The sequence below is a fragment of the Lactuca sativa genome, chromosome 4 (genome assembly GCF_002870075.4).
Source record: "Lactuca sativa cultivar Salinas chromosome 4, Lsat_Salinas_v11, whole genome shotgun sequence".
Classification (NCBI taxonomy): domain Eukaryota; kingdom Viridiplantae; phylum Streptophyta; class Magnoliopsida; order Asterales; family Asteraceae; genus Lactuca; species Lactuca sativa.
Window position 1 is genome coordinate 42,525,769 of NC_056626.2, and position 27,585 is coordinate 42,553,353.

Consider the following 27,585-nt stretch of genomic DNA (forward strand, 5'->3'; position numbering starts at 1 on the left):
CTATCGTGTTGACACTATTTTGTTTCTGTGCCATTCCAAATAGATTTAATTATACATGTGAGTTCTACGAGTTCTCAATGGATTGTATAGGGGCAAGGCACCTTGTTCAATGGAAAGTACATTGAAAAGAAGGGGTGGGCTGCTAAATAACTTGGAAGCAATGGTGGGACCCTTGATGGCAAGAAATTAAGAAAAGCAAGTTCTATCCATAAGAGTTTAGATTTGTCACTAACATTATCTTGTGATTATGGTTATGACAAATTCACATGGATGAGAATGAATACACCAAAAAATCTAAGTGTCATAAGGTTTCCTTCGTTCATAAGAATGATGGTAAGGAAACGCTTTCACTAAGAGAGATTTTGAAGATGGTATCATGTGATTTGGTTTTCTCAAATTCAACTTTGATTACGGCATACCTCTTCATAGTTCGAATTGTGGGAAATGGCAAATAGGTTTGAACATCTTAGACTTATTGATATGAGTCTTAGAATCGTTTAGACATATACATATGAGTTGTCCAAGGAAAGGTGTATGAGTTTAAGAAGCTTAGATAGAGTCTTATCGAAGCATCTAGTATTAGAAATATGAACTTGAGAAATTGTTTTCTTAAAGTTCAGGTGATTTCTGAATACATGTCAAAGCTAGTGGGAGCATAAGTGTTATGCTGGTAAAGAAATAATCATCATGTAAGTGGGATCATGATTATTATGGTAAGTATTGCAAGTTAGCAATATTAATTATAGAAAACAAGTGTTGTACTTTGCAATGTCGTAATAGTTGAAAAATTGTTTTGCTATAATTAAGGGAGATAATATTGTACTTCGTTTCAAGATCTAAAGCTTAGATTGAGAAATTTTAATAAATTTAGTCAAAGGATACATAGTGTGTTCTTAAAATTTTGATTATGATTACGGTATCCCTCTTCACAGTTCAAATTGTAAGAACGTGACACATAAAATGTTATGGCAGAAGATTGATAGAATATCGTATCTTCATGTAAGACATTATGCATCGTGTCCCATACGCTTCGGGTATAGGATCGATTGCAAATGCTATAATATTTGACCATTCTAAATTTTTCCAAATGTCTAGTGCATTAAGAGGGAAAAAGGACAAGAATCGGTTTTGACTAAGATAATTAAACAACTATCAAAGGACGATCCAAAGCTCGTTGAGGATTGGTAGCTTGTGAGTAGTTGGAAGTATGACATTGAATGGACCATATCGACATCATTATAAATAGATAAGATTCTATTAATAATGAGTTGTCATATAGTAAATATGGAAATGTTTCCATAAATGGGAGTTGGAAATTAAGAATTTATGTCTAGATTAGAAAATTTTTATGCAAAAGGATGTTCAAGGAATGTACTTTGAGTGAGAGGCATCACATCTATAGAATAGTTCTGTAACTATTTTGATAGAGTACCTTGTGATTTCGATGGCCGAGTCTTTGTGATTTTGTGCTGTAACCATAATTGGTAAGTACTTGACCCGATTGTGCATGGTCCTTTTGGGTTGCCTTCAAACCTGGCAATGGAATAGGATAATTGTTGGAGAGAGAAGAATGATTTATTAATTTATTACTTGGTTAATAAATTAATTTGAAATGAAGATAAATGATTTATTAATGTATTATGGATATAATATATTGATTAGAAATCATATTGTTTAATTAATATTTAATTAGAAATTAATTTGAAATTAATTTTAGGATTAAAGGAATTAATTGAAACTGTAGGGACTAAAGGTGACAATGTTCAAAAGTTGAGCATTGAAGCATTCTAGATCCTCCCTTAGAGGTGGGGAACGAAATCTAGAGTGTCTTAGGGTTTCCTTGGGCTCTAAGGGTGCCTTTGAAGCCTTAGGGAGGAAGTTAAGGGATTATGGTTATCTAAGATACACTTGCCTTATCCTAAACCTTCCTTATCACCTATATAAACCCTTATAGGGTTGGATTTCGTCTAAGGCACTACAAGAGATGCTTAGAGTCGAATTTTACACTTCCATTCTATCTCCATAGTAATCCTTGGTTGCTAGGTTTGTTTGTGAGCCATTAGAGGCACTACACTTGTGGTGCTTGCTTTCAAGACTTAGGGTTTGAAGATTTAAGTAGTTATTGCAACATAACAACAATAGGTATGTAATCTAAACTTCTTGGTGAATTTCGATAATAGTAAGCCATATTAGGGTTTTATTATGTGTTCATAATGTTGTGTATCTAATAGTGAAAACATAGATCCAATTCTAGGGTTGCATGCACACGTATGATTGTTTGTATAAAACCCATCACCGTGGATTAACTTTTCCTCGATGTGTGGATTCTGTCCTTAATTCCGATATTGATGGGGCAACTGGTAAATTCCGATGAATTAGGTCTATAGAAAATTGTTTTCTTTCTCTATTTGTATGTTAGTCATATGTTACCTCCTCTGCGTGACTCAAAATCCGACCTGGACTGTAACATATGCAACTCTATTTCTCTGCATCTTCTATCTATGCAATTCTTTCTATTTGTTAGCCATATACTGTCTCCTTTGCGTGACTCACAATCCGACCTGGTACACGGTATATGCACAATTCTTTTTCTCAATCCCTCTAAAACTTCAGTTAGTCATATGTTCCACCCTCTGCGTGATTGGAAGAGATCTAACCTGGGTGCATAACATATGCATTCTAAATCTATATTCTCTCTTAATGATTGGCTGCTCACCCGATGTAAGGAGTACTTTGGAAGTCCTTGATTACTGGAGCATATCAGGAAGCGGGAACCATGTTCTAGTACAACTAAAAATTGAACACTTACAAATTGTCTATAGATCTCGCTGCTCAATTTAGGTGGACAACAATATCCCTGGTCGTCATCAGGTGAATGATCCTTAAGAAATAATTTCTAGGAACTTAGGATCGCTTTGTCTTATAACTAACAGTATGTCCTAATTTTGTCACAATTTTTCGTGTTCAAGTGGAAAACAATACTGGCGATCGACCAGACAAAGACGTGAAGATAGAAGGTACCAATAGCGGACAAAGGCTGTCTAAAAACTTTGATCCCAAATCATTCTTAAAGTTAGATATCATTTTATTTTTGTTAAATTTGTTCATAGTTTTCTTCTAATTTAAATACTAGGGGAGAATTAAAAAAAATTTAAAAACCAAACAAAAATAAAAAAATCAACATATATATATATATATATATATATATATATATATATATATATATATATATATATATATATATATATTGTGTGCTAAAATTTTCTTTTAGTTTTGTTTTGTCTTGAAAAGTGAATTCAGGTGTAGATGAGACTCATGGAGTTTGTGTCAAAAATTTCTGAGCCAAGGCTTCATCCGTGAGCATCGAAGAATTCGCATTCGAATGAGCAAGAAATGAAGATTATTCTTTCGACATTCAATCCTTCAACCCCATAAGAAAGGTCAGGCTGACTTGAAGATTATGTGACGGATTGCATTGAATCCTCCTCAATCAGTCTGCTGCTATCTTGAACCTGCTGAAGTGATCCAGAAGATTTGTTCTCTCTGATGTTCTCTCTGAAGATTCTCAAGCTGAATGCGCTATCTTTCAAGAATCAGTACATCAAGCCTCCTCACCCGACGTGCGTTCAAAGCCAAATTCTGAAGAAAAGCCCAACCGCTCAATATGAAGTCATTCATTGAAGATTCATCAAGTTCATCTTGAAGCTGTGAAGAATTTGAAGATTAATGTTGAAGCCAAGTTCCCAATGAAGATTAACAAGAAAAGCCAACTACTTTTTAGGGGGAGCTTGTTGGGTCATTTAAGAAAAGAAAAGAAAGCTATAAACCAAGGGGGAGATTGTTGGGTCAAAAATATGGTTTATACTTTGCTTTTCTAAGCATTTATTATTTTTATTATTTGGGCCAAAAATAGTATAGGATTAATTATAATTTGGACCGAGCATTGGATTATTTCTATTTTGGGCTTGGCCTCAGGTCCATATATATATATATATATATATATATATATATATATATATATATATATATATATATATATATATATATATATATATATATATAGGGTGAGGAGTGCATGTGAGGAAAGAACACAAGTGGAGAGCTTAAGTGTGTGCATTTTTGAAGGTGTTCTAGAGAGAGAGAAAAAAAAGAGTGTGTGTAAGTGTGTGTGAATCTCATGTAAAGGATCATCATTCTATTCATTAATACATTGAGATTCATATTATTCTTCTTCTCCTTCTCTTCTATTTGATCTGACATCATCCGTTTGATTGGGATTTCGCACCATCAAACGGATCTGATTGATACACAAGCAGATTAGGGACTCACATGAACACGTGAAGAAATATCCCTCCACATTAGATAACCATCTCATAGCTACAAATGGATCCTTGACCCCATCAAAATCCGGAGGTTTCATGTTACTGAAGCTCCGATGTAACCCCCATAGATCCGGGCTAGTAAATTTAGAGGCAATAAGTGTCGAAAATGACTTTTTGGCAAAAGATTATTTAGAATAAATAGTCTTAACAAAGTTTTATAATAAGTCTCACGGTTTCCGTACATATAAAGAACGCCGAAATCCGCGTTATAACGAAGAAGTTATGGCTCGTCGAAGTTTTACGGCAAAACCGGCACGACACCGGGAAGCGTAAATAGTGAATTTACGATAGAGAAATTTTTATCCTTAATAATCTTAAAGAAATTCATATTATATTTTAAACCGAGAGCGTCCATAAAAAGAACGCCCAAAGCTGACTTCGTATGAGGAAGTTATGAATTTTCTAAGATTTGGCTTAGTAGTGCACGGCCCGAAACTCGAATTTTAGTTCGAGCGGTTTTTGGCTTACGCGACCTAAATGAGAGTTGAATATCTCCTTAATAGGAACTCAACGGTAAAAATACAGACGAAAACGGAGTCCGTATGAAGGAGTTATGAATTCTCCGCGGTCATTTAACAGTCTAATCTCCTCCAACTATTAAATTTAAGATCGGTCGAGAACTAGTCGACGAAGTCTAAATGAAAGTTATAGATCTTGTTTTTAACTATGTGTGGAAAAAATGAAGTTGAAAACGGATTTCGTATGCGAAAGTTATGAAGTTTTGAAAATCGGCTGATTTCCACCTTGTGTGCGTCGCCACGTGTCAGCACCAGGCGAAGCCTTGGAGCCTACGCAACACCATGATATGTGCATAATTAGTTAGTTATTTAGCATACATTTTTATTCATTTTTAACTAATTATGTGAATAATATGGACAAAAGGTACTTAATATTGTTTAAATTTTGTTTACAGTCCAAAAGACATGCTTGGGAGTGAAAGGGAACAAGGGAAAGCAATTGAAGACCAAAGAGTGAAGATTGAGGGACAAAAGCTCATCTACTCGGCGAGTACACGAGTCTACTCGGTGAGTCCAGCTGAATATTCCAGAAGATAGCCACGACTCCTGATTTAAGACGGATAACAACGAGTCTACTCGGTGAGTTGGGTCTGTTACTCGCTGAGTACACCTTGTTTTGAGATATCTATAAAAACCAAGCCTTTATCCGATGGTACTACTTTTCTGTCAATTTTTGAAGATCCTTCTGCGATTGAGAACCCTGGAAGACGCTGAGGAATTCTAATCTTCAACCTTTTGAAGAATTGAAGCAACTAGGTTAATCATTCCACTTAGCTTTAGGATTTGAGTATGTCTAATCTAGTTAAACTTGTTTTTATGTTTGTTTTTACTACAACTATGAGCTAAATACGTTTTTGTTTCTGTTTGGGGAATACCAAGGAACTCCTATGGTTTAATTCTTAGCTTTTGATTAATTATTTATTGGTGATCTATTAAATTAAGTTTGTTAAAGAACCTTATGCATTAATCACAATTATTTTCTGTTAATTGGAAGACAATTAAGTTGCATGAACATCTCTTAGTTGTTAACCTCATATGTCTAAGTGAACACTAAATCATATGCTTAGGATTAATGATTATGAAACTAAGATTAATAAGACAATAGTTAGATTGATGTGTGAGCTTGTTTGAGAAACCATCAAACAAGAGGTTAATTGAACCACTAAATTGATTAACCATTACAAATCTTATTTAATCCAAATTGTTAATCTAGGGGATTAATTAGTTTAAACACTTGATCACTGCTTGAATTAATTGATTATCTAAGGGTTAGGAGTAATGAACATGAACCTAACTACTATAATTGGTAGCCAATAACAATTAATCTATCATAAATACAAAATAACCATAGGAGTGAATTGGTTGAACCTAAATAGAAACATCTTTATCAAATTTGGTGAATTAGTTGTTTTCTTTAGTTGATTAGTTAATTAGATGTGCTTAAGTTTCTAGTCTTGTAAAACTAGAAGAAAAACCTTTTACTTTCATTAATTGTTTTAGTTAAAATTAGTTATTAGTTTAATTTTCCGTTCCCTAAGTTCGATACCTTACTTACTAAACTATACCACTAAAAGACAGGTTCACTGCCTTTGTGTGCTAAATTTATTAATAAAAGTAGGGATAAAACAAGTGCATCTAACACACATCAAGTTTTTGGCGCCGTTGTCGGGGAACGGTTCTAAATAATTAATCTAATTCCTAATTTTTTCGATCCTTTGTGTGAGTTTACTTGCATAAAGTTACTTGATTGCAATTTAGTAGTTAGTAATTAGGTTTTAGCATCTGTTTAGTTTTAAATATTAAGTTTAAATTTTTTTAAAAATCACACTGATACTCGCCGAGTGCAGTCGCACCTACTCGACGAGTACAAGCGTATTTAGCAGTTAATTTTCGATTTTTTTTTCAGTACATTTTTTTTGTTCTTTTTACGTTTTTATTCTGTTTATTTCAGGACTTTCATGACCAGAGGATCAAACACCCCACCGGTACCCCCGTTTGAAGATCTCGAAACCGCATTGAAAAGAAACAAAGGAAAGGACGTGGATAGTTCGAGTACACCAAAGAAGTCACCTTTGTCCAATTTGAAGACTGTTTTTGGGAAAAAGAAGAGCAGCAAATCAGGAGCATCCAACGCTTCCTTAGTAATCGATGAACCGGATAAGGAAGATATTGAGTACGAGACCGAGGAAGAAGAGGACCCGACATACGAGCACGAAACCGAATTCGAGGAAGAGTTAGCTATCACAATAGCTAACATTGATGAAATCCCCATTGGAGAATGGAAGAAGAGGATGCGTGACGACACCGGCCCGGGACTTGTGCAACCCGCAATTCCCGCGACTGCTACCTTTGAGCTAAAGGGTCATATCCTAGCCTTACTTAAAGAAATACCTTTTTATGGAAAAGACCATGAAGATGCCTACAAGCATTTGGACGAAGTCAATGATGTAGCTGATTACTTCAATGTTCCAAATGTGCCCCGCGAGACTCAGCTACTTCGTATGCTCCCGGTGACATTCAAAGGTGCTGCAAAAGACTGGCTCAAGTCACTTCCCCCCGGATTAGTCGCCACTTGGGCCAAGATGAAAGAAGAATTAATTGATCACTTTTGCCCACCTTCCAAGATAGCCAAGTTGAAGAAGGCAATTGCTAACTTTGAGCAACAAGCTGGAGAGTCGCTATATGAAGCACGGGAGAGGTACAAGAGCTTACTAAGAAACTGCCCACACCATGACCTAAACAGCCAGCAAGAAGTATCGATCTTCTATGATGGAGTCAATGTCACAACCAGTCAGTTACTAGACTCGCAAGGCCCGCTCACAAAGAAGCTGCCCCCGGTGATCAAAGAATTGATTGAAGAATTCTCTAAACACTCTAGAGAATACCACAACCCTAGACATGATGTCACTAGGGGAGCCGCTTATGCAGCTACTGGAGACTTATCCGCGGTCATGGCTATGCTGAAAACAATGGATAGGAGGATGGATAAGATGGATCAAACAATCCATACTATTCGGGTGGGTTGTGAAAACTGCAATGGGCCTCACCTCACTAGAGACTGTGATTTAGATGAGAATGGCAACAAGAAGGTGCAAGTGTGCTACTCAAGTGGAGACCGATATGATGAAGACTGGCGCAAACAAAAGAAAGAATGGCTCCCTTATGAAGAGTACAAGAAATCCAAGGAGGAAAGGTTTAGGAAAAAAGGGAGAGGGTTCTACCAAAAGGAGGAGCCGATGTAAGAAAGGAAGCCAAGCTTGGAAGAAATGCTCACCAAATTTGTAGCTGCTTCAGAAAAAAGACATAGTGACCACGATGCTGCAATTCAAGAAACAAGGACCATGCTTAGGAACCAGCAAGCATCTATCCACAATATAGAAATGCAGCTTGGGCAACTTGCTCAACAAATCAACCAAAGGTCACCGGGCGAACTTCCTAGCAAAACTGAAAATAACCCACGAGGCGCGCAAATAAACATAGTCACAACAAGAAGTGGGAAGATAATCACTCCCCTGGCACCTATTCAGACTGAGTCATCCAAGAAATCACAGAAGGATGAGGCAGAAAAGCAAGCAGAGAACCAAGACATACAATCTGACAACCCTACTCGCCGAGTACCACGTATGGACTCGGCGAGTACATCACAAAATCCCACCAAACAGATTCCTGAAAAACTTTACCAGCCTCCCATGCCATACCCAGCCCGAGCTAAGAAGGAGAAGCAGGAAGAGGAGTATCAAAAGTTTCTAGATCATATCAAGACTCTTCAAATAAACATACCCTTCATTGAAGTCGTCATGCAAATGCCCAAGTATGCAAAGTTCCTTAAGGAACTTCTCACTAATAGAAGGAAGATGGAAGAAGTGAAGAAGGTAGTACTCAATGAAAACTGCTCGGCTGCTATGCTAAATAAGCTACCAAAGAAGAAAGGTGATTCGGGGAGTTTGACTTTACCTTGCCAATTTGGCAACTTGGCCACCATTCATGCCTTAGCCGATTCGGGAGCAAGTGTGAACCTAATGCCATATTCATTCTTTAAGAAGCTGGATCTCCCAGAACCAAGGCCAATTAGCATGGCAATTCACTTGGCAAACAAGACAGTCACCTTCCCAAGAGGCATATGCGAAGACATACTAGTCAAGGTGGACAAATTCGTCTTTCCCGCTGATTTTATCATTCTAGACATGGAGGCGGATCCACAAGTACCAATCATCCTTGGAAGGCCCTTCCTCAACACGGCAAGCGCTATAGTAGATATGAGGGACTCGAAGCTCACCTTGCGGGTAGGAGAAGATTCAGTCACATTTGGGGTAGACCAAGCTATGAAGTATTCAAGGAACAGTGACGACACGACATTCTCAATCGATATGTTAGACAAATTATTGGAGGAATGCATAACTGAAGATTCCAGCAAGTTCACAACTGATGATGAAGAATTTGATCCAGAAAAAGACTTGATGGAAATTGAAAGACTACTGGAAGAAGCGGACTATGAAGAATTGGTGAAGAACACTGACAGTCCTACTTGCCGAGTAGGACCGATCTACTTGCCGATTTCCTCTGAAGAAAAGGCAGAAATCGTGAATACAGCCACAAACTCGCCGAGTACCCTACCTGCACTCCGCGAGTCCAACATTCAGAACCAAAAAATGGAGCTTAAAACTGTACCAGAACATTTGGAGTATGCCTTCCTTGAAGAAGGCAACCAAAAGCCTGTAATCATAGTTGCTGACTTGTCCAATTCTGAAAAGGAAGAGCTCGTGCAAGTGTTGAAGAAGCGGAAGCGGGCCATAGCATGGAGCATAACCGACATCAAGGGAATAAACCCATCTTATTGCTCCCACAAGATCAATCTGGAAGAAGGAGCAAAGCCGGTTGTACAGCACCAAAGAAGTTTAAACCCGAACATGCAAGAAGTAGTCAAGAAGGAAGTGGTCAAACTCTTAGATGCGGGAATTATCTATTCCATTTCCGACAGTCCATGGGTGAGTCCGGTACAAGTGGTGCCCAAGAAAGGAGGGATGACGGTCATAACCAACGAAAAGAACGAACTAATTCCGACACGAACGGTAACCGGTTGGAGAGTGTGCATCGATTATCGAAAGCTAAACGATGCCACTCGTAAAGACCATTTTCCGTTACCTTTTATTGATCAAATGTTAGAAAGACTATCGGGCCATAGCTACTATTGCTTTCTAGACGGATTTTCGGGTTATTTTCAAATACCCATAGACCCAATGGACCAAGAAAAGACCACACTCACTTGCCCAAGTGGGACTTTTGCTTATAGACGCATGCCTTTTGGGTTATGCAATGCACCCGCGACTTTTCAAAGGTGTATGACAGCTATATTCCACGATATGGTGGAAAAATTCATGGAAGTTTTTATGGACGACTTTTCTGTTTTTGGATCTTCTTTCCATGATTGTCTCACTAATCTTGACTTAATGCTTGCTAGGTGTGAAAAAACCGACTTGGTCCTCAATTGGGAGAAATGTCATTTTATGGTCAAAGAGGGTATAGTGTTGGGCCACAAGATTTCCAAAATGGGAATTGAAGTGGATCGGGCAAAGATTGACACCATTGCCAAATTACCCCCACCAACTAATGTGGAGGGCATTAGGAGTTTTCTACGACACACGGGTTTTTACCAGCGTTTCATAAAAGATTTTTCCAAAATAACTAGACCTCTAACACAATTACTACTAAAAGATGCACCATTTAATTTTACTAAAGAGTGTTTAGAGACATTTGAATTTTTAAAGGAAAAATTAACTAATGCCCCGATCATTATTGTACCAAATTGGAACTTACCCTTTGAGATTATGTGTGATGCTAGTGACTATGAATTAGGAGTTGTCCTTGGTCAAAGGGTTGATAAACACTTTAAACCCATATATTATGCTAGCAAGACTCTAAACCCAGCCCAAGAAAATTACACCACCACTGAAAAAGAATTATTAGCTGTGGTGTATGCTTTTGACAAATTCCGCCTTTACTTGGTTTTATCTAAAACTACTGTTTTTACTGACCACTCGGCTATCAAGTATTTGTTTGCAAAACAGGATGCCAAGCCAAGACTAATACGATCGGTGCTACTTCTTCAAGAGTTCGACATAGAGATATGAGACAAGAAAGGAATGGAGAATGTAGCAGCTGACCACTTGTCAAGACTGGAGAACCCGCAATTGCAAGAAGATAAAGATGGAGACGACTTCCCGGACGAGTATATTATGGTGACCGTGGGAGAGGAGCCATGGTTCGCAGACATAGCTAATTATTTAGCTACAAAATACATCCTGAAAGATTTTAGCAGTCAACAGAAGAAGAAATTCTTTTCCGAATTAAAATATTACTTTTGGGACGAGCCATACCTCTTCCGGAGTTGTGCGGACGGGATCATACGAAGATACGTATTCGGGAAGGAAAGCCGGAAAATACTAGAGCATTGTCATAGCGGGCCCACGGGTGGACATCATGGAGCACACTACATGGCGAAGAAGATCTTTGACATTGGGTTTTATTGGCCCATAATTTTTAAAGATGCAACCCAATTTGTCAAAGAATGTGATGCTTGTCAAAGAGTGGGAAACATTTCATCTCGAAATGAAATGCCACAACATAGTATCCAAGTGTGCGAGGTGTTTGATGTGTGGGGAATTGACTTCATGGGACCATTTCCCATGTCTAAAGGGAACAAATACATACTAGTGGCGGTGGATTATGTATCCAAATGGGCGGAGGCACAAGCATTACCAACAAATGACGGTCGGGTGGTGGTGCGGTTTTTAAAGAAATTATTTTCATGATTTGGAGTTCCGAAAGCCCTTATAAGTGACCGAGGAACACATTTTGCCAATGACCAATTGGAAAAGGTGTTAAAGAAATATGGGGTAACCCATAAGTTTTACACATCATACCATCCACAAACTAGTGGACAAACCGAAGTGACAAATCGAGCCTTAAAGCGAATTTTGGAGAAATCGGTGGGGAGCAACCGCAAGGAATGGTCGGATAAGCTAGATGATGCACTTTGGGCTTTTCGTACAGCTTTCAAAACACCTATTGGTACTACACCATATAGGTTAGTTTATGGAAAGCAATGCCATTTACTGGTGGAGCTAGAACACAAGGCGTTTTGGGCTTTGAAGAGTTATAACTTCAACATGGAAGAACTAAAGAGCAACTGGTTGATGCAAATGAATGCTCTTGAAGAGCTAAGGAATGATGCATACTCTAGTTCATGGCTTTATAAAGAGAAGACCAAGATGTGGCATGACAAAAGGATTAAAGATAAAGAAATTCATGAAGGCCAAAAAGTGTTGCTCTTCAACTCAAGACTAAAGCTTTTCTCGGGAAAACTCAAGTCAAGGTGGGATGGTCCTTTTCTAGTGAAGACGGTGTTTCCACATGGAGCTATAGAGCTATTATCAAGATATGGCACGCCTTTCAAGGTCAATGGTCATAGGGTTAAAAAGTATGAAGACAGAGTCCCCCGGAATGAAGGAATGGAAGAGTTGCTGCTGCTGGAAAGGATTGCAACCACGTAGAAAGGGAGGAGTCTAGCTAATGACTCCATAAAAAGAAGCGCTTCTCGGGAGGCAACCCGAGTTTCAAGTTTGCATTTTCTTTCCTTTTCTTTATTTTCATTATTTTCTTTTCTTCATCTATTTTTGAGAAAATAACTGCTTGAGGACAAGCAATGCCTAGAGTGTGGGGTGGATGGCTTAAAAACATGAGAAAAAACACTAATTTTTCAAAATTTTCACAATTTTTTCAAACTGCAAGGTTTACTCGACGAGTAGGCACGTATACTCAGCGAGTACCTACCCGAGTAACCCGAAAAAACGCGTAACTGCAATTATACTCGGCGAGTAGAACCTTTCTACTCGGCGAGTAGACACTGAACACGGGTGAAATATAAAACTGTAAAAAAGAGGGTTTTCACCCATTTCATCCCCATACTCGCCGTGCACTGCGAACTCTCAAACAGCCCCGGCGATTTTAGCGAATTCGTCCGATCTCTCCAATTTTTCACTCGATTCTCATCATTCAAAGAAAAAGGTAACATCTTTACACTATAAACTCGTTAAAGGTTCGATCTTTATCATAGATTTGCCCCGATTTTGCTCGATTTCGGATTTGGGGGTTTCCTCAAATTCTAGGGTTTCAAATTAGCCATAAATTCGGTAATGTTAGGATGAATTTCTTTATGATTTATGTTTAAACACTTGATCACTGCTTGAATTAATTGATTACCTAAGGGTTAGGAGTAATGAACATGAACCTAACTACTATAATTGGTAGCCAATATCAATTAATCTATCATAAATACAAAATAACCATAGGAGTGAATTGGTTGAACCTAAATAGAAACATCTTTATCAAATTTGGTGAATTAGTTGTTTTCTTTAGTTGATTAGTTAATTAGATGTGCTTAAGTTTCTAGTCTTGTAAAACTAGAAGAAAAACCTTTTACTTTCATTAATTGTTTTAGTTAAAATTAGTTATTAGTTTAATTTTCCGTTCCCTGAGTTCGATACCTTACTTACTAAACTATACCACTAAAAGACAGGTTCACTGCCTTTGTGTGCTAAATTTATTAATAAAAGTAGGGATAAAACAAGTGCATCTAACACACATCACACCACGACGTGATGAAGGTCACCACGACATGGTGACGCTCCAGGAGCACTATAAATAGAGGTGTCGGGGCAACCCTCAACTTCACACCTCACCCCTTCTTTCTTTCTCTAGAAACTCTCTCTAAACCTCCCAAAAGCCCCCAAAAAACCTAGGGAACCCCCTAGCACGAGGTGGAAGCCTCGGAGTGCTTGACAGCTCCGAAAAGAAGAGCCTTCGGCTCAGAAACTCTGCTCTGGTGGAGCCCCGTTTCCAAGGAAACCCGCTGTAAGTGAGCTATACCTACCCTACCTCTAGTATAACTTATGTTTTAATATAGTATCGTTATTACGAACTTATAATAATTATTTAGGCTATTATTATGGGTTATTTAAGTGTCGTTGTAATATCTTTTTAACCACTCACGGTACAGGGATTCTGGTTTGGAGGGCCGCTTAGGTTGCTGGATTCAGAAGTGCTTTTATGCCGAAATGATCCTGCCCTCCGGTGTTCCATGTATGGCCTCGTCTGTATATAGTGGGTGAAAAGTATTGTGTCGCGCTTATATAAATAATAGTTAGACTATTAATTAGTCGTGGTTAACGTCAGACTAAACCATAGTGTTTTTTATACTAGGTTTTTTCGAGGGAAAATTGTTTTAAGATTAACGAAGCGATGTCCGAGTGCCGATTCACCACCTAATCAAGTGAGTGCATAGTTACTTTCATCTTACCTACGTGTGCATACTAAATACTTGTCTATGTTGGGTGAAAGATTTTTATACACACTTTAAATGATTTAAACTGTATATGTATTTTATATCTACAAATATGTTGGGATAAAACATGTGTGGATGAAATTGTTGGTGTGTGATGAAATAAAATGATGAGAGATAGGTGATGATAGGAAGGTGATGATAGTTAGGTGAGGATAGATAGGTGATGATGAATCGGTGATGTAGGATACCAAAACCTTGTCCGGTAATATGGAGATGTAGTCATCTACCAAAGTATAGATGGCGACCACAGACTATTCTAGACAACCTGTGGAAACATCTGCAGACTTATAACCTGTAGGTGATGAATTATGAGTCCAGGTGATGTTGTGATTTCATATTCATGTGACGATATTCTTACCATGAATTACGAGTTCAGACGATGTTGTAACTATGTATTCATGCCTTAGGAATGAACATATAAGGGAATGTGATGTAAAGAGATGAGAGGTAAATACGATATAGGAGATGACCCTTATGATAATTCTTTAGGGTAAAATAAAGAAGAAAATGGGGAAGGGTAATTGGGTTGATTGTTTAATTGTTTAAACATAATAATTATATTATTGTGGGTTGAAAACCCTATGTACTCATCAGGTTTCCCAACCTGACCCACTCCAGCTTATTTGTATCACAGGTGACGATACGAAGCTACTTACACTGAGAGATTTAAAAGAAATATAGATCACTAGTGTAACTAAATGTAAGTTCTGTTTATGCTTATGTGTTTGTATTGACGATGACATCCCAAATGTTTTAAAAGGAATAAAAATTCATTTCTTCGGAAATGCTTTGATAACGCAATTAACATGTTCTTCTGGGAACAAATTCCGCAACATTTTTTATTAAAAGAAGTACTCTGATTTTTATAAAGCATAAACAAAATCGGTCTTTTCTGGCCGTGAAAATGGGGATGTCACATCCGATACTGGAAAGATCCTCATACCCTAGCTGCAACAACAACTACAGTGGTTGTGGCAGCGGAAACTTGCATATAGCGACATAGCGTTCATCAAAGAGATCAATCATAGTGGTCTTTACTGACCCAAACATATCTGGGATAGCACCCCGCAGAGTTGCAACCACCTCTGTAGAGATCAAATCAAATATCCTCATCCAGTATAACCATCCATACTGGCTCACCACCTCCAGAACCACTAACTCCATATCCCGAACCTCTAGTGACCACCATGCTAAAAGATAAACATAAATTCATCATATCACCAATATAGTAATTCTCTACAGTTCATATAACTCAACCTCGAGTCTTGTGGTTTTCCTAACACACGTACGGGTCATGTGCTTTCAGTAGTATGGGCTCATACTACTTTCTACACCTACCCATGTTTGTCTCAATGATCGCCAAAAAACCCTTGGGTCATTAGACCCTCTATGCTTGGTGTACACGCACCCTAAACCACAATCCTAAAGAGTGATCATGACTCCTAGTTCCACTAGGACTCTATATTCCCCCTCACAACCCATGAAACCTTCACTAACATTGCGGTCACCTCGCATATACCAACTATACATAGCGACATATCCAATAGATGGTCGAATAAGCGATTCTACCGTAAGCCCACAACCAAACAAGGAACAAGAAGTAAGGCTAAATCAAGAATTCTAAGGCTATAAGGTCCTAACTATGTACAATTATAGCGCATATACTCCACTAATAGCAGCACAAATGTCGGTTCCAAATAAACAATTCAAATAAATCTCTTAGGCTATAAGACATCCTATATTAGGAAATTCTATCATGTGATTCCTGAGGATTCTTAGCCTACATTCTAGCATGCAATTCTATCACATAACATAACATAACATAACATAACATAACATGTGGGTTATTCGGGGAAACCTTCTTGAGATCTGGCTGATTGTACACATCGCATTCCTCTTGTGTTTATTTGGAAAAAAAATTGATTTTTTTTGCTGATCCTTAGTTTGAGTTCGAAATCACATGAATGCTCATCTAGTTTGCTCAAACAAAGGCTCTAATGCCAACTTGTAACGTCCCAAAAATAAGAGTAAAAATTTTAATTTTTAATAAACAAATCCATACGTCCAAAAGTTACCAAAACATTGTTTACAAGTCATAATAAGTCAAAACATCAAATTAAACTATTAATTAACATAAACTGCGGGATGATGTGTACAATCACGCCTTCGCCTTTCCCTGCTCATCAGAAGTCTCATCAGAAGTACCTGAAACATTGAAATCCAAATTTTAACCCGAATCTTAGTGAGCTTCCCAAAATATCCCATAATACAACAGTCACAGATATAATACAAGCATGCATACAGGGTTTGTTGGTCCTTGACCTCAACCCAACCATACTGGGTTTATTGGTTTACAGCACAGAGCAGTAACACCTCAACCCAACTATCAAGGGTTTGTTGGCACATAGCCTCAACCCACTCATCCAAGTTTGTTGGCACTTGGCCTCAACCTCACCATATCGGGTTTGTTGACTTCCAGTCTCAACCCAATCATCTATATATCAACATATACACAACAATTCACACATAATTATCATATCAATCCTACATCCTAGTATATATATATATATATATATATATATATATATATATATATACGGTCGACCTTGGTGCCTTAGACCCATTGTCATAGTGAGAGAACTCACCTTTCAAATCGAACACAAACTAAAATAAGTCTCGAATATCGACTCTTCACGTCACCTATTATGAAATTCATAGTACAACCTTAATTGATACTAAATTATCCAAAATACTCTTGGGTCAAAATTGGTTAAACTTAATAAACCGGTTGAGTCAACCCAACCAAGACAACTCACTTTAGTATGCGGGGGTGTACTTCGATCTTACGTTGGGCGTTCTCGGTTACGACCAAAACAGTTGGGGGCATGACTGTGTATGCGTGGCGTACTGCCTAGTACGCCCAATGTATGCAGTTGAATGTTCTTATCTCATTAAGGACTTAATGCATAAGCCTTTTTCGACCAAACTACAGATCGAAGTCTCAAATGTTGTCCTTGACGATAAAGTTTCCAACTTTGTGGTCTTGCATGGCCCTAATGTGCTTAATCACTAAAACCCCAACATCTTAAGCCATTAATACCATCATACTCATGATGGGGAGGAACTAAGGGTCAAGAACACATTTTTATCATTCTAATCCTAGAAAAACGTCCAGAAGGACAACCCTTTTGCTCTATAGTATGCCATGCACAAGAAGACCATATTTGATGGGTTTTGAGCACTCTTACACCCTTATGGTGCACATGCAACCCTAAATGCTTTGGATCTATGTTTTCTCTGATTATACATGCAATTTGATTTTCCAAAGCATTATCCTAACTATCATACAAAGCATGGGTACTTGAACAACAAAAACTAATTAGATGACTTACCTCTTGTTGTAACTTGTTAACTTGTACCTTTAAGAGCCTAGCACCCGAAGTGTGATGCCTCAAATGCTTCACAAAACACCACCAATAATGGAGGACTTGAGAGAGAGAGTGACTTGTACAAAAATCGACTCTTATGATCTCCTAGAGCCACTAGTGCCGATTTTAGGAGCTAAGGGGCTTCTTTTATAGTGTGGCAAAGTCTAGGGTTACATCCATGCAAACCCTAATGGACATGACCTTTCATATTATTTAGGCTCCATGGGATAAACCTCCATGGACTTATAGCCCATCCTAAATAACCATTGGCCCACACTATAAGAATCATTGATTTGCCAAATCAGTCCCCGTATATTTAATTAGTCTCTTTTGATCACTGAATTAATTCCTGACCAATATTAATAAAATAATATGATTTCACATTAATATATTAGAACTTATAATATATTAGTAAATCATACATAACCTCTTCTCAAAAGTCCATCCTGTCAAATTCTTCCGGTGAAATGCAACCCAAATGAACCATGCTATTTTCGGGTCAAGTACATCCCAATTATAGTTATGGACTTAGACACCTTATTAACCAGTCTCCCACTTGGATAAGTCTAATAAATATAGCATGCAAGTACGACTTCAGGAACCGACTAGCAATCGTAGCTCTTAAAAGCCTCTTTCAAACTCTGACATGCCATTTAGATAAAGGATCATATAATCCTCCGTTCTTCAATATATCATTCAGACAAATACATGGAACAATGTCATACTTATTGTCCATCAGTTTGTTTCTCTATTTCTAATTTGTTTGACAAAGAACATAATTCAACACATCAATTTAGTCTCGACTGGGCCCAACACATAATTCAAAACAAAATCATCGAGGGGCCCAAGATATCACTTTTAATCTTCCAATGACTAAAAGGAACAGATAAACTTCGACAATATATGCTTGTACTAACTACTTGTTAAATCATACAAAATAGTGTGTTTTATAACATCAAGTTACTAATGCAGCTTCACACTATCAATGTACAACCAACTCATACTCAACAACTAATATATCTTGGTTTGAAGACTTATATAATATTATCGTCTGACGATCACTCGAGATAAGAAGTGATTTGAGTGAGCGTGGGTTTAATCCAATACTCAGACCTTATGTCACACCCCCAAACCAGAACGGCGGAAACGTTCGGGGGCGGAGGACTTCATGTAAGTATCACAACACATACAATATAGTAATCCAAGTACAAACAACCATTTCATTAATAAGTATAAGTTTTACATAAGTGTTTAAACATTACATATTCAAACACCAAAGTAGGTACAGTAGAAGACAAGAGTCGCGGTACGGTACTAGGTAGTCTTCTCAAGAGCTTCGGGAGTGTACCTGTCTACTGGATTCCTGAGAATACAAGTTATTTGAAAAGAGTAGATCAGCATTTAAGCTGGTGAGTTCATAAGTATTTTAGTTCTGTAAAGTATACTCTAGGTTCTTTGGAAAAGTTCACTGGTTCCTCCAGAAAATCCTATATTTCCTGAGGTGATAAACTGATAACCTCAATAGTTTCCCTCTGTAATTACTTAGTTTATATTAATTATGTATAACCTAATATCGAACTGACAGTGAAATGGGTGTATCTGCCCTAAGCCCACAACCGAACAAGGAACAGGAGTAAGGCGGAAGTCACACATTTCACTGTCAATCGGATATTACTTATATATAACTCTGATGTAATAACTAAGGACTTATAGAATTAACCACTAAAGGTCTTTTATGTTATACTAGTTTACAGAGATTGAATGACTAAGTTTCTTTTGATAAGTGGTTTAATTTCATAACCCGTTTCATTTGTAAAAGTGGTTTAATCCGATAACCGATCCATTTGTAAAAGTTGTTTAATCCCATAACTGTTCCATTTGTAAAAGTGGTTTAATCCCATAAACCGTTTCCTTTGTATAAGTGGTTAAATCCCATAACCGTTTCTTTTGAAAGAGTGGTTTAATTCCATAAACCGTTTCATTTCTAAAAGTATTCTTAGTTATATATGTTCTATGGTAAAAACCTTAGTATTAATCCTGGAAAATATTACATCATCCATAATACTGCCTTGTGGTTTTAAATGTTCAAAAACAGAAGCACAAGTATATTTACCATACTTGATTTCATGATACGTAGCTTTTACTGTAAGTAAAAACTACAGAAGGTATATTTGGTCGGGATGTAATTATCTTTTCTTACTGTTTTAAGAGAAGTATATTACTTAGTAATCCACTCATTGTTTTATCCATGTGAGTTCTACTAACCATACTAATATGACTGATATGCCTGCGGCGACGTTCTTCAGACGTCGGAATGAAATGATATTTGACACCCCAGGCCTGCCAGCCAAACTGTAGCGAACAGTAGAGGTGCGGGATTGTCAGTCCCATATAGATCTATACACAAATTCATGCTCTCCCTACAAGAGATTCTGGTTAATAGGTTAGGACTTAAAGTTGTACTTAAATAAGTACACCGTGAAGGGTCTCACAAATTTATTGTTTCAACGAGATTTACGATGTATTATTACCCCGTGATTTCTAACCCTGGTACTCTGTATCGTACCTTTGTTAATGCAAACCCGGTATGATGTATTATTACCCTGTGATTGCTAACCCTGGTACTCTGTATCGTACCTTTGTTAATGCAAACCCGGTATGATGTATCTCTACTTCTTTAATATGTTATTCGTATATTAAAGGCATTATAAATATTGTGGTATAGTTAAATAAGTTTTGGTACTTTCCTTGGAATGTGAATCATACTCGTATTTTTAGTTTTGAATCATAAATTATACCTATTATAATTTATATGCTCTATCTGGTTAACATGATTTCTCATGGATGAACACCTTTGCTCAGCCTGATACATAGGTAATGATACCAAAACGAGTGACCTTTTTATACTAATATATGTATAATATATATATAATTAAGAAGGAAACGGCCTTCGTACAAATAACACAACCTTAACTCCACATCCAAACAAGGAAAAGGAAATAAGATAATTCATTAGTCCTAAGTCCTTCAAATCTTATTTATATATTTATACATATATAAACATGATTTTTGGCATTTATAATTTGAAATAGTTTATAAAACATTTTTCAAAGAATTTAAAGGAGTTTACATGACTTTAAATATTTAACATGGCTTTAAGTCATTTTGGATGTATTTGGTAATTCTTGAAAGCATACGGAAACTATTTGCGTGATTATTATCACATACAGTTATTAACACAATTTAATATTGTGTTAAACTTGTATTCCCCCCCCCCTAAAAAGCATTTAGAAACCATTAAAAATGTAAATTATAGGGGTATGAACTCACCTTGATAGGTAGTAATTCGGGTAGCGTTTCGTTTCCTAGAAAATAGTTTGTTTGACGAAAAACCGGCTCAAACCGGGCAGAGTTTCGACAGGAGAGAGGATGAATTCTCGAGAGTTATGGGGCTCCGGGGCTTGCTTCGGGCTTTAGATGTGATACCAGGGTCTTCGGGGGTTGTGAGAAAGTTTACGGGGTGGAAATGTGAAAAAGGGGAAATTTTGGGGTGAAAAACTCTTCAAATGCGAGAAGGCTCGCACCCTTTATATAGGGGTGCGAGGGTTCGGTCCGAAGAAGACAGGTGGAGAGGGCGAGGAGTCAGCAGCACACGCGTCGGACATGCGAAGTGAACACGGGGCGAGGCTTCGGACGTGGAGGCTTCTGAGTGGTCCGAACTTCGGTCCAATAGGAGAAGGCCACGAGGGTCCGCCGTGTGTCTCATGCGATGGGGTAATCTTCTTACTGGACCGCAGCTGCGGTCCAATCCGATGGTGACACGGCGATTTGCGGTCCTATCAGAAGGGGACACGTGGCAGCCTCACAAGCGAGGGTGACGTGGCAGAATAGTGACTATGCGATTTTTCTCGATTTTTGAGCCAAAAACTTCTAAAATTCATAACTTTTGCATACGAACTCCGTTTTTTACGTTCTTTATATGCACACGTAGGTAAAATTATACTCTACGACTTTCTTTTAGACTTCGTCGGCTAATTTTGACTTTGTTTTTAATATTATTATTTTTAACAGACCGGGACAGGAAAATCCGTTAAAAATTCATAACTTCTTCATCCGACGTCCGTTTTCGTCTGTCTTTTTACCGTTGTGCTACTTTTGACGAGACCTTCGATTCTCGTTTAAGTTGCGTCGGCTAAATATCGATCGATTTATATTTCGAATTTTTAGCTGTCTATTGCTAAACCAAAACTTCGAAAAATCATAACTTCCTCATAGAAAGTCAGATTTTGACGTTCTTTTTATGAACGTTCTTGGTTTAACATATTCTACAACTTTTATTTAGATTGTTAAGTCTAAAAAGCCTTTTATCATAAATTCGCTTTTTACACTAAACAGTGTTTTGCCGGTTTTACCGCGGATTTTCGATTGGTCATAACTTCTTCGTTATAACTCGGATTTCAGTGTTCTTTATATTTTTGGAAACCTTGTTACAAACTCTACCACTTTTTTCATCCCAATTATGATTATAGATCAATAAATTTTTGACCAAAATTTGACTGGTGTCACATTATCCCCCCGTTAGAGGGAATTTCGTCCCGAAATTAAGTCTAAAGTGATACTCATGGACTAGGTCTAATCTTCCCTTTCCCAAGTGAATTCAGGTCCCCGGTTTGTAATCCAGCGAACCTTCACTAACGGGATAAGACTTTGCGTGGTTCTTTAGATTTCCCTATCCATGGTTTTTATTGGTTCTTCTACAGAGTGTAGACTTTTATATAACTTGATTTCATCAAGTGAAATAACAAGTGTTTTATTAGATAGAAACCTCTTAAAATTAGATATGCGAAAGATGGGATGAATGTTATTAAGTTTTTGTGGTAGTCTAAGTTTAAAGGTACAAGACCGATTCTGGTAATAACCTCAAATGGTCTTATGTACTTTGAGTTTTGCATTTCACTCTTTATAAAGCGCATCTTGTCTTTCCTGAGTGAGACCTTCATATAACAAGGTCATCGATCCTGGAATTCCAAGGGTTTTCATTTATCGAAGCCGTAGTTTATCTGATTAACTCTGGAAGCTTTATGGAGCTTCCCGATTCGTATTTTGTTTTTGGTAGTTTCTCGGATGAATTCCAGATCAGCGAGGGTGATGTGTTGAAATTGGATCTCTAGCTAGTTGTGTATTACCTAATTTAGTCTAGTGCAGATGGGATCTGTACTTGTGACCACATAAGGTTTTGAATGGAGCAACTTGAATGCTAGTTTGATAATGGTCTCGACTAATTGGTAAATGGGTATTCCATTCTTTACCATAGCTGATCCCATCGAATCATGACTACTCTAGTTCCTAGAGATTTTTGAGTGACGGCCTGAACTAGATGATGATTCTATTATCTCAGTGGAGATAACAGATATTCGCATACCGTGCTCTCACATGTTCCAGTTATCTTCTCTACTAGCCACATTTTCAGGTCTCATGGCTTCCTGTTGAGCCTCCTTACTTTGTGTGGAGAGATTTGAATGGGTTATCATAGTCAATGATTGGAACTATGACCTAGGTACTTTTTCGACTTAGGGTGTTAGTTACTATATTGGCTTTGTTGAGATGATAACGAATTTCAAATTCGTAGTCATTTAGTAGCTCGACCCACTGTTGTGGTCTCATGTTGAATTCTACCTGGTAGAATACATGATGCTGGCTTTTGCTCCGAGGTTCATGATCAAACTCATACTTGGCTCATCCATCATCACCTCGTGTATGCAAGTCGTATATAATTTAGATTTCACAAAACGTTTAGATGGGTGAATCTGCCCCAGGTCCACAACCAAACAAGGAACAGGAGATAGGGCGGAAGCACACATCCTTAATCTTGTTAAGTCTAACTTATATACCACCCTCGTGTATACACTTAGCAACGATAGATTAAGTTAATGAGTTCCTAGTCTCTATTCTTGAACTTGACCTACGGTAAAATGATTTTCCTATGAGATCTATTGAGGTATTTCAGTAGTTACTGACTTCTAAGACTACTTATGTGCTTTTCGTTTGAAGTTTCTTGTCTACTAAGTAGGCTAGAATGGCGTGGTACTCTTCTCATGGGTACTTCTGAAGTTTTAAAGCGAGAGGAAACGTAAGGGTTTTGTGTTATGGATTGAAAGAATTTCATCTTACGGCTGATTAAGGAAAAGTTCTCTTATACAGGCCAAACCATGTCGAATGAGGATGTCAGAATTTTCTTGATGAAATAGATATTAAGTCGTTCTGGGATGAATGATTACTTGAATGATATCCTAAGTACCTAAGTTTTCCGCGCTTCTGGTTTTATTCTGTTATTATCACTACGAACCTCTTTTTGATTCGAAGTTGGCGGGTACTACCAATACGAGGGTTCTGATAATTTGAAATTATGAAATTTCATGAAACGATCCTTACTAGGTCTCTCTATAATTGCTTGGTGCATACAAGTCATGTATAATTAAGATTGGTAAGACCTTAGACTTAGCAACCCTGCCCTAAATCCACAACCAAACAAGGAACAGGAAATGAGGCGGGATTACTCACTCTACAAATCTTAATTATAAATGACCCTTATGTATACACTAAGTTATCATAGCTTACCTGTTAGGGTTTCAAATTTTTATATAAGTGTTATGATTTAGTTTGAATGGAAGAGTAATCATAATTATAAATAGTTATCGGGGTTTGGAAGCGTACCAAAATATAGCAGGGTTCTTTGATGCTTTCCCATGTATTGGGATCAAAATCCTCCTGCTCCCCCGTAGTTCTTCTCTGTTGGACAGTCCCTCTTGTAATGTCCTGTTTCACCACAAAGGTGACATATGGGAATGGTTCCAACATCAGTAGTTGAAGTGATGAACTCGACCGGAGTTCTACAGATGCGGGTGGTATGCCCCTTTATGTTGCATCTATTGCAATGCAGGTCTCGACAAACTTCTTATTTGTGGCTAGATTAAGGATATGGGTGGCAGTCTCTAAGGCATACCCCCAGAATGAGATTGGTAACGAAGCTCAACTCATCATGGAACGAACTATGTCCAAAAGGTTCGATTGCGCCTCTCAGCTACACCATTAAGTTGTAGTGTCCTAGGTGACGTCAATTGTGAAACAATCCCACATTCCTTAAGATAGTCTTGGAACTCGATACTAAGATACTCACCACCCCGATCGGATTGTAGCATCTTCATCTTCCTGCCCAACTGATTCTCCACTTCTTGTTTAAACTCTTTGAATATCTCAAAGGTTTCTGACTTATATTTGATTAAGTAGATATAGCCATATCTGTTGTAATCATCAATAAAGGTCACATAGAAATGGTTATCATCTCTTGTGGCAGTTCTGAAGGGTCCACACACATCGGTGTGTATGAGATCCAACAAACTTTCACCCCTTTCATAAGTACCAGTGAAAGGTGACTTGGTCATCTTTCCAAGTAAACAAGATTTGCAAGTGTCATCCGACCTTAAGTTGAATAACTCCAAAACTACATCCTTTTGGAGTTGGCCTATGCACTTCTTGCTGACATGTCCAAGACAACAATGCCACAAGCATGCCTTATCCAAATCATTGGAAGAATCAATGTGCAACACATTATTTCCTAAGTTGTCTACAACCATCACAGTTTCATATACATCATTACAAGGTAATGGTTTAAAATAAAAAACATCATTATAAGAAGCATTAATAGCACTGATTTCATCATCAAATGAAAAACTAAAACCTTGTTTGTACAAACCATGAAAGGAAATAATATTTCTCGCCATTTTAGATGAGTAGCAACAATTATTCAAGTCTAATTCTAACCCACTACTAAGTAATAAATAATAAACTCTAATCTTTGTGACATATGAAACCTTCCTATTCCCCATGATCAAGTTCATCTTCTCATGCTCCACATCCTTACTTCTTCTTAGTCCATGCAAATCAGAACAAATGTGAAATCCATAACCTGTATCAAGGACCCAAGAACAAGAATATGATGAGTTATTAGATATAATAATATAAATACCTGCATGGGTGGACTTAACCTTCCTATCTTTAACATCCTACAAGTATTTTGGGTAGCTTCGCTTCCAGTTCCCTTTCTCATGACAATAGAAACACTTTTCTTCCTTAGGAATGGTAGAGGGAGTAGCAGAACCAACCTTGGTCCCACTTGAAGAGGATCCATCAAGAGACTTTCCCTTGCGGATCTTAGAGGGATCCTTCCTCTTCTTCCTTTTCCCATATCCAATTGCCAAGACAGGCGTAGTAGCATTAGGAGTAGAAACAACAGATTTACCCTTGAGACTACTTTCAACAGTCCTCAAAAGGCCTTGAAGCTTGATAAGAGTGACCTCCTCCTTGTTCATATGATAGGTCATACGAAACTGATCATAACATGGAGGTAAGGAGTGTAGAATGATATCTATCGCCAACTCCTCATCGAAGCTCATGTTCAACTTCAGCAAGCGGTCCACAAACCTTTGCATTTTCTGCAAGTGGGCCGTGATGGGTTTACCATCCTTCATCTTAGTTGTTATCATGGAAGCGATGATTTCATACCTCTCTTGACAAGCACTCTGATGGTATCTTTCCATAAGGTCTTGGTGCATCTCAAAAGGGTAGAAGTCCTCATAGGACTTTTGGAGTTCAGTTGTCATGGTGGCCAACATGATACAAGACACCTTGGTGGCATCCTTCTCATGAGTCCTAAACTCAGTGATCTCCTCTGGAGTAGCAGACGACTCATCAATTTCCTTAAGCTCCTTATCGACGACATATTTCTTGTCCTCATAGCGAGTGACCATCCTGATGTTCCTAATCCAGTCATTGAAGTCGGTACCATCAAAGAAGACTCTCCCACACAAGTTCATGAGAGAGAAGGATCCAATAGGGTTTGAGCCAGAAGCAGTGTTGGAAGACATCTGAAAAATAAAGACAAAGTTTAGATTAGATAATAATCCTTCATATAACACCCAAAATGAAATATTAAGGCTAGGACCCAACACAATATTTTACAATTTGGAAGAGGGATGTCGTAATCCAAATGCAAAATATTTAAAGGTAGGTAAATGACGATTTACCAATTTCCACCATGAAAAACGAAATTGATTATTAAGTTGTAATTGGATTGAAATTCCTAGATTCCTTTGAGATTCATTGAACTTTCAATGGCATGTGTAAATCTCGATTATGCCCTTCAAGTTTGTGACTAGGATACCGATGATCACAAACAAGGTGTGAATAACCATGCAAATGTGCTTGGTACACTCGATTTAATTTATCACCTAATCAGTGTGTCGGTTAACCACACACGCTCCATCGATTTATGATAAACATCAAGCTACCCTTTGCCATCCTTACTTGTCTAAGTTAATGTGTCGGTTAACCACACACGTTCCATTAACGACTTGGCAAGGTGCAAAGTGCAATTTTATGGATTAGCATCAATTTCACATTTTTCCTAAAGTAACTAAGATTGAGAATTTGATAAAACATTTAGTTACTTTATAATTTTCATTATACTTTTAACGAGAATTAATGTCTTATCCTACTCGTTCGGCTAACGGCCCTCCACCAGTCAAGGAAGCGGTGGGTGAGACTGGACACCCATTAAACTGCCATTTTATAAGCAGTAACCTTATACCCCCTTATAGACCGGCTTCGTAAATGAGGCCTGCTAACGGTAACACTGACTTGTCTTATACATATACATAATTATTAAACTTTTAATATTATAATAGTATAAGGGTTGAATTTTAAACTTTTAAAATTCTAGGTTTTGGAATTAAAGTATTCATAAGTGTGACTTTACAAATTCCAAAACTTGAGGGCAAGTTTTGAAACTCTTCAAAACT

The 27,585-nt window shown here is 37.7% G+C and overlaps 1 protein-coding gene and 1 non-coding gene across 2 annotated transcripts; one reads left to right on the forward strand and one right to left on the reverse strand.

Annotated features, from left to right (window-relative positions):
- Positions 1-7,530: 7,530 nt before the first annotated feature.
- LOC111899485 (small nucleolar RNA R71) lies at positions 7,531-7,637 on the reverse strand. The gene has a single exon (XR_002852936.2). It is a non-coding gene; the product is annotated as a small nucleolar RNA R71 (small nucleolar RNA).
- A 3,403-nt stretch (positions 7,638-11,040) lies between these two features.
- On the forward strand, positions 11,041-12,450 carry LOC128133415 (uncharacterized). The gene is made up of 2 exons (XM_052770836.1): positions 11,041-11,159; positions 11,985-12,450. The coding sequence occupies exons 1-2, from the start codon at positions 11,041-11,043 to the stop codon at positions 12,448-12,450; spliced, it is 585 nt and encodes a 194-aa protein (XP_052626796.1).
- Positions 12,451-27,585: the final 15,135 nt, after the last annotated feature.